Genomic DNA, 8,291 nt, shown 5'->3' on the forward strand with positions numbered 1-8,291 from the left:
ATATTATGGCATTTTGTTACAGGAGCCCAGACAACTAAGACACTTCACATACAAAGACAACAGATGGTTTCATACACCTAGGTGTGAATCCTGGGAAAATCTAGCAAAAACACTTCTTAAGAATCAGGCAGTCTTCAGGCTTAATTGGTTCTGGACTCCCTCTAGTGGTTCAACCTTTTGGTGCTTTAATTGGTGCTCTTCAATTCATGTAACTACCATTTTTAGGTCGGAATAAAAGCAAATAAACAAACCACTCAACTGCCATCAGAATAATTTTCTACAAGGAGAATATTATCATTTAATGGTATGATAAAAGTAGATGTTCAGATGGCTAAAAGAACATAGTGTGGCAAATGGTTTAACGGCACAGGAATGGATTTTACTGACTAACTGGAGTAGACAGTTATAGTTTTGCTCAGAGTGGGTGGATAAGAGCCAAAGGCCCAGTAATAGAATTCCTCATTGCTTTTGTTTGTGAACTAAGGTGAAGACTAGACCGTTTAGGGGGAGGGTGAAATGATTATTTCCTGGTATAGGAATCCTACAAGGACAGAGGATTCTAGTTTGACTTTGTATAAAATCAACCTCAACCCAAAGCAACAAGTAGTTTCCTTCACATCATATTCCTAACATCATAGCCTCTGCCTCTGTTTTAAACAAGTGCAGAAAATTGTAAGATTGATTTAACTTTATGTGCCTCTGTTTGTTCTGGTTACACCCCTTGGCTTTAACTTCCACATGACCATACTCAAAATAAGAGGAAAACTCTTATAGTCACTCCATTAAACCTTCATTCCTTGACCAATTTGCACTGGAGATACATAAATCTATTAACTCCTCCTTTTACCTATTTAAGACAGTTATCACATCCTCATTAAGTCTTCTTTCCTTTTCCTAGATCCTCAAAGGGTTCATGAGGTACATAATTAGATTTTCATCATTATGGTAGGTCTCATTACTAAAATATATTTAACATACAATATTATTGATGCTGAAGGCACAAAAATCATGTATAATCATCACCCTAAAAAAGGCGAATAATTTGATAGGCATTTTATTCACACTTTCAGGTGTCAGTTAACATAATGGCTTTTGTATTTCAGAAAATGCAAAGTTTCTTGAAAACTCCAAGGGCAAAGAAAACAAAAGCCAATGAAATTAACAGAAAGAAGAAAATAGGAAGTAGTGGGTGACTTCCTTTTTAGAACTTCCTCCTGTTACTTCCGATTCCTAAATTATTCCTTTTTAGCCCTGGAGCTGGAAAAGTATAGCAGAGAGTAGGTAAGTTACTGTGGAGTCACGAAGTCTGTCATGAAATTTGGATAGAATGAGACCAAGAATTGGTACTGTTCTTAAGATCCCAGATCTGAGAGCACTTTCTATTGAGAGGACATTGCCATATGGCCCGTAACTGAATATTTGCATAGACAGAAAAAAATCTCCCAGCAACTTAAGCATTTTATCTGAAATATCAATTTTATCTTACATATTCAGGTTACAGTGAAGATGGAAAAATAGAGGTAGGAAGATGTGAGTAGAATAAAACAGGCACATTTTCTTGCCTGAATATCTGTAGTTTTTAAAAATGAGAACTAAGAGGGACAGGGCATGTATACTAGCTGATAAAGAAGAGGAATTCCCTGTGGGGAAGGGAAAGGTGGAAAGCAGGCGGAAAAGTAAGATCAGACAATTGTCTTAGTAATGTAGACAGGTGTCACCTCTAATACAGGGTTTAGTATTGAGGTGCCCCAAGTAAACAATAAGCACTTATTGTATGAACAGATATAGTAGTGATTAAGCTACCAATTATTAAAGGATTAAATAGAGAATCAAAACAAATGTGCCATTGGTGAGCTACAATTACATCAGATAGCCTAGTTTTCCTTCTTTTCCCTTTCCAAGGCATTTTATTTATTTTTTGCAGTTTTTGGCCGGGGCTGGGTTTGAACCCGCCATCTCCGACATAGGGTGCCCGAGGCCTTCTCCTTTGAGCCACAGGCGCCGCCCCTCTTCAAGGCATTTTAAATACCACACCGTACTTTTCCAGAGAAAAGCCCTCACAAACAGATTGGAGCCGCGGTTATTAAAAGCGCCACGGCTGTATTCTCAGGTACTCCAAGGCACCTACGACATCTGCACCCGGACAGTCGTAGTTTCTACATAAAACGGCAAAGTCTGTAGGTCCTTCATGAAGTAGCAATGAAAATAATTTTATGGTGGGGGTCACCACAACATGAGGAACTGTATTAAAGGGTCGCGGCATTAGGAAGGTTGAGAACCACTGCGATGATATTACAACAGCAGCAGTAGTGATGTTCCAGGGCGAAATCCAGGAAAACAGTGTGCAAAGCCGGTGACTCCAAAGTACAGGTAAACGCCAAGGGACATGCATGACTTAGTGACGTTAGCTTACGCCGCGTCCCAGACACTTGTAACAAAGGCCAGCTTCATAAAGCTCAGAGATGGGCGACTCGACTTCACCAACTCAGACACCAGAACTGTCCCGAGTGTTGTCCAACTTCCTAATTGGTCCTTCTGCCTCCGCTCCGCCCCTAGCAATCGAGAATTTTTTTTTCTTCTGGCGCATGCGCACCACCTGCTTCCGGCCCGGGAACTAAGTGTTCCGGTCTTTCCCGCCCGAGTGGATTTCTTTTCCCACTTTCCTCGGCCTGGTTTTCTATGTGCTATGGCTCGCGACTCCGGTCTCTTGTCCGAAGGTCCGCTCTTAAAGTTGCTACCCTTGGACGCTAGAGACCGGGGTACCCAGCGCTGCCGCCTGGGCCCGGCTGCCCTCCGCGCCTTGGGCGCGCACTTGGGCTCGGCGGTGAAGGTCTCGCTGCCTGACGGTGGTTCCTGCCTCTGCACTGCCTGGCCTCGGCGGGACGGAGCGGACGGCTTCGTGCAGCTGGACCCGCAGTGCGCGAGCCCCGGGGTAGCAGTAGGGGCGCCAGAGTCCCGGGGGAGTCTTAGCCTGAGCCGCCTCCTCCTGGTACCCTGCCCGCCCCTACGGCGCCTCACGGTGTGGCCGGTGTTGCGGGAGCGGGCAGGGGCGTCCGGTGCCCCAGACCCGGCCGTGGTACTGGAGACGGCGCAGGAGCTGCTGAGGAACCGGCCCATCTCCCTAGGCCACGTGGTGACCGCTCCGCCGGGCACTCCCGGCCCGGTGAGCGCCCTTCACATAGTCGGCGGATCCCCTAACCCCAATCCTGCTGGGCTGGTCACCCCTCGCACCCGCATCGACCTTTGCGGGGAGGCTCCGTCGGACGCTCATCCGCTGCCCAAGGTGCCTCTGGGGGGTCTTTCGGAGGCTGCAGATTCGCTGCGGGAGCTCCTCTGCCTACCACTCCGCTATCCTCGCGCCCTGGCCACGCTAGGGCTAGAGGTGCCCCGCGGGGTGCTTCTGGCGGGTCCCCCCGGAGTAGGCAAGACCCAGCTGGTGCGGGCGGTGGCACAGGAGGCGGGCGCGAAGCTGCTGGCAGTAAGTGCTGCCGCGCTGCAGGGCTCTCGGCCTGGGGAGACCGAGGAGAACGTGCGACGGGTCTTCCAGCGTGCCCAGGAACTGGCCAGTTGCGGGCCTACCCTTCTCTTCCTGGACGAGGTGGACGCCTTATGTCCCCGGCGGGGCGGTGCACACCGAGCCCCTGAGAGTCGCGTGGTGGCACAGGTGTTGACGCTGCTGGACGGCATCGGTGAGGACCGCGAGGTGGTGGTTGTAGGAGCCACCAACAGGCCTGACGCACTAGATCCAGCGATGCGCAGACCCGGGAGATTTGACCGAGAGGTAAGGAGGCCTGGCGGTTAGTCCCCATGTCCCTGGAAGGGCGGTCTCTCTGGACCTATTTGGCTGCTTCAAGTCGTTTGCCTCTTAGGTTTGAGAGTCCAGGAGGCTGGAGTAGGGCTTTTTGTAATACAGAGAACACATTCTTTGCCCACTTACCAGTGTGAACCAGTGCCTGGTTTTTTATGTTTTGTGTTTTTTTTTTTTTGCCCAGAGTCATACTGTTCTGGGAAACGGGATGGCCATTAGAGATTAGTGGTTTTGCTGTGCGGGTCCTGAAGATCTATACTACAATCAGTAATGCTAATTCTTAAGAGAAATAGTTTGGCTGCAAGCATCTTAAACTCATCGATTTGGAATGAAAATTTAAAGTAAAAGGGTAGCTTCAAGAAGTGTGTTGAAATAAAAGGGCAGAAGGCAGGAAAGAATAAATCAAGCAGGCATTAAGTCTTCCGGATTTATTCATTACTTGTCCAGACACCACTTTCCAGTCCCACAATTGCTCCCTGAGGTGCTAGGAAGGTTGAGTATTCAAAGCTGTCCTGTTTTTGTAAGTTTTGGTCCTAAATTGATTCTTGATTTCTAAAGAATAGTTGGAAATTTAGTGACTATATGATATTTGGATTTTGTGGTAGGATTTAAGAGAGATGATAATTGAATAATCCATCAGGACTTGGATGGATTTCTTCCTTACACCATCGTGTCCACTGAATAAACTCCTTAAAGGTAGGGACCTAGACTCTCTGGTTTACTATTCTATTCTGGACTCTGAGAACTTCGTAGGTTCTTAAAAATAACAAAAACTTGTTAAATAAGATATAAATTTTGTTTCTAAACTGTACTTTTTTTTTTTTGGCTTTGCGTATAGGTTGTCATCGGAACTCCCACACTTAAACAAAGAAAGGCTATTCTGCAAGTGATTACCTCAAAGATGCCCATCTCCAGTGGTGTTGATTTGGAGCTTCTTGCAGAAATGACAGTTGGCTATGTTGGCGCTGACCTGACAGCACTCTGTAGGGAGGCTGCCATGCATGCTCTCCTTTATAGTGAGAAGGTAAATATTAATTTATGAATTAATAATATTAGTCTCTTTAACATTATTTTTGTTTTATTTTATTTCCTCGTTAATTTTGGAGTTAAAAAAGTGGTAAGTACATTTTTTTGAAACATTTGATAGCTGTTAATATTTTACATCCGACCCTTTGTAAATTGTATATGGCTGAAGGTCAGTAGTCTAAATTGACTGAATTTTCCCCTACTCATAGTAACTCCCTAGTGCTGAAGCCTAGAGCACCCAAGAAAGACAGTGTGGCCCCAGAAGAATCAAACACTTTTTTTAACTTTCACTTTTTTAATTTTGAAGCAACTTCAGACTTAGAAGCTACAAAAACAGTACAAAAAATTTATGTATACCCTTTGCCCAGATTCTCCAAATGTATCATTTTGCCACTTATGCTTTATTATTCTCTATTTATGTGCATATATTTACATATATAAATATTTTATGAAACATTTGAGAATACACTACAGCCATGAAGCCCCATTACCCTTGGTAAACTTAAGTATATCGTTCCTAAAAACAAGAATTTTAACCCTAGTATAATGGTTAAACTGAGGAAATTAATACCAATACAATACTTTTACTGATCTACATAGACCTTAATCTAGAACCATGTTTCAGTTTTTCTTTTGTATTTTTAGGAGTATAGGTCAGTTATTCTGTAGAATATTCCTCAGTTTTTAGTTTGACTAATGTTTCTTCATGGTTCAGTTCAAATTTTGTACTTTTGGGAGGAATATCACAGAAGTGGCCCTGGGCCTTTCTCATTGCATCTGTGAGGTAGCATGTGATACCTCTTTGTCCTATCACCGGTAAAGTTTCATGTCTTGGATAAGGTGGTTTCTGTGAGATTTCTCCATATCCATTGTATAATTTCTCCCTTTGTTTTTAATAAGCATCTTGTGGGGGAAATAAACTTTTATAATCCAAGAGAAGATCAGGCACCTAAAATTTTATTTAAATTTGTCTTCAATGACAAAGACATAATACTGTTCTTTGTGAGAAACTAAACAAGAAAGAAAATTATGAAGAGAGTAATAATTGCCTGAAACTTCACTTCCCAGAGATTACAATGTTAACATTTGGGGGGAATGCTATTCAGAATAGCTCTGTACATATATATCCACTTATACAATTTTACATAAGTGAGATGAAATAGTTTATTGGGGTCTATAAATCATGATTATCTTTCTTAATAATATTTAAGATATTTGCCTAAATGTAATACTTTTAAGCACCATTGATTGGAAAATCCAGTCACATTGTATATAGTAAATAATCCTGAATCTATAAATTGTTTAAAAAATAATAATTTCAGCAGGTTCAATATTCTGGGACAAAATTTTCAATCTGATTGTGACGCCACAATTGTTGCTTGATCTTAAATTATAGAAGAGTGATTTATTATCCTAAATTTTGAAAAACCTTTATAGGTAGATAATTTATACCCTCCTCTCTTCCTTTTCCTTTATTATTACTCTTACACTGAAGGTGGAGAGGAGTTATGTGATCCAAATCCTTATCTTGTGTGTTTAGAACCAAAACTGCTTAAAGTTTTAAGTCCCATGTGTAAAGGTGAGAGAATATGTGTCTTCTGAGGGAAGGATGAGAGTGCCAGGAGAAGGGAAGGGAGATTTACATTTAGGATTTCCTCTGCTTTGAAGTTCCAGGTCTGGCTTAGGTGGACCAGTCAGCTGCTGTCATCCTAGGGTGGAGCCCAGTGCTACTTCAGAAGGGGCCTGCCCAGGTGTAGTTACCACAGGTGATGGCTGAGTTCAGAAACAACCCAGGGGAAGTGGAAGGAAGAAGGGACAGAGACATCTGGGAAGGTACTGGCTCCATCTTTTTTTTACTTTCCCCTACCAGGAAGCTTAGGGCTGCTGCTGCCACCATTTATGCCAGAGCAGACTTAAAATATTAAAGTTTATTAAACTTTTGTGACATATTCCTGTTAAAGAATTAGGAATGTTTAACACGCACATACACATGTGGAGGGGAAAGAATTTGTATGTCCAAAAGGGTTATGAGAATCAAGTGAAATAATGTGCAAACAAGTGATCTTGAACTAGAAATGGGATTTTTGGATATTAGTTAGTATACATAAAAATTAATTAGTATTTGGGTACCTAACCTCTGCCAGGTAATAAAAAATTACTTTAAAAAATTACATAATGGGGTGGCGCCTATGGCTCAGTGAGGAGGGTGCTGGCCCCATATACTAAGGGAGGTGGGTTTGAACCTGGCCCTGGCTAAACTGCAACAAAAAAATAGGGGGCCATTGTGGCGGGCTGAGTCCCAGCTACTCGGGAGGCTGAGGCAAGAGAATTGCCTAGGCCCCAGAGCTGGAGGTTGCTATAAGCTGTGACACCATGGCGCTCTACTGAGGGTAACAAAGTGAGACTCTCTCAAAAAAAAAAAAAAAAAGTACATAATACTGTTCTTTGTGAGAAACTAAACAAGAAAGAAAATTATGAAGAGAGAAATAATTGCCTGAAACTTCATTTCCCAGAGATTACAATGTTAACATTTGGGGGGGAATGTTATTCAGAATAGCTCTGTACATATATATCCACTAATACAGTTTTACATAAGTGGGATGAAATAGTTTATCATTGAAAATGGAAATTTGTGGACAACTGTATGTTCAGAATTTGATATGAGGGCAAATACTTTAATAAATACAGATATTACAAATAGAAATGTAAGGATTTTTTAACAAAAAATTTGCTTCAAGGAAATTGCAAAGAACTTAAAAATGTTATCTTAAAGATGACCTTTCTAACAGAGAACCAAGTAACCAAGAGAACCAAGTAACCAAAAAGGAAATTACTTGTTAATTTGATGACTTGGAGATGACAAAACAATACTGTAAATAAGGTCAAAATAGAAAAAAAAATTTCTAAATCATTAAGACCAACACAACAATTCAAGAGATGGGTTATGAGATATGAACAGGTACTTGACAATGAAAAGAATACCAATAAATGTGAGAAATCTTTAACCTTAATTTATTTTAAAATTAATGTGTTTCAGGCCAGGCATGGTGGGTCGTGCCTATGAACCTAGCACTCTAGGAGGCTGAGGTAGGAGGATCACTTGAGCTCAGTTAGCAGTTCAAGATCAGTAAGAGTAAGAGCAAGATCCCATCTCTATTAGAAATAGAAAAATTAGCCAGGTGTGGTGGTATGCACCTGTATTCCCAGTTAAATACTCGGAAGATTGAGGCAGGAGGATTGCTTGAGCCCAGGAGTTTGAGATTGCTGTGAGCTAGGCTGAGGCTGTAACACTCTACGCCAGGTGACAGAGTGAGATTCTGTCTCAGAAAAAAAAACCAAAAAACTGTCTTTCATGGTTTTTAAAAATTTTTTATTTTTTTAATTATTTATTTATTTATTTATTTTTTACTAATTGCTTTAATTTATTTGAGTAGTGTAATGCTTAATTTTTTTTTTT

General features: G+C 41.8%; 1 protein-coding gene across 2 annotated transcripts in view; it reads left to right on the plus strand.

The window, feature by feature from the left end:
* The first annotated feature begins 2,584 nt into the window (after positions 1–2,584).
* The window catches only part of SPATA5L1 (spermatogenesis associated 5 like 1), a 16,211-nt gene continuing 10,504 nt past the window's right edge, over positions 2,585–8,291 (plus strand). For both annotated transcript variants that reach the window (XR_002773866.1, XM_003791798.1), the window contains exons 1-2: positions 2,585–3,781; positions 4,647–4,832. Coding sequence is in view for 1 of the 2 variants with exons in the window: in XM_003791798.1 (XP_003791846.1) it covers positions 2,687–3,781; positions 4,647–4,832 (1,281 nt within the window). In the remaining variant the exon portion in view is untranslated. The remainder of the gene's footprint in view (positions 3,782–4,646; positions 4,833–8,291) is intronic.

Source organism: Otolemur garnettii, unplaced genomic scaffold (genome assembly GCF_000181295.1).
Source record: "Otolemur garnettii isolate 467f Iridium unplaced genomic scaffold, OtoGar3 scaffold00050, whole genome shotgun sequence".
Lineage (NCBI taxonomy): Eukaryota > Metazoa > Chordata > Mammalia > Primates > Galagidae > Otolemur > Otolemur garnettii.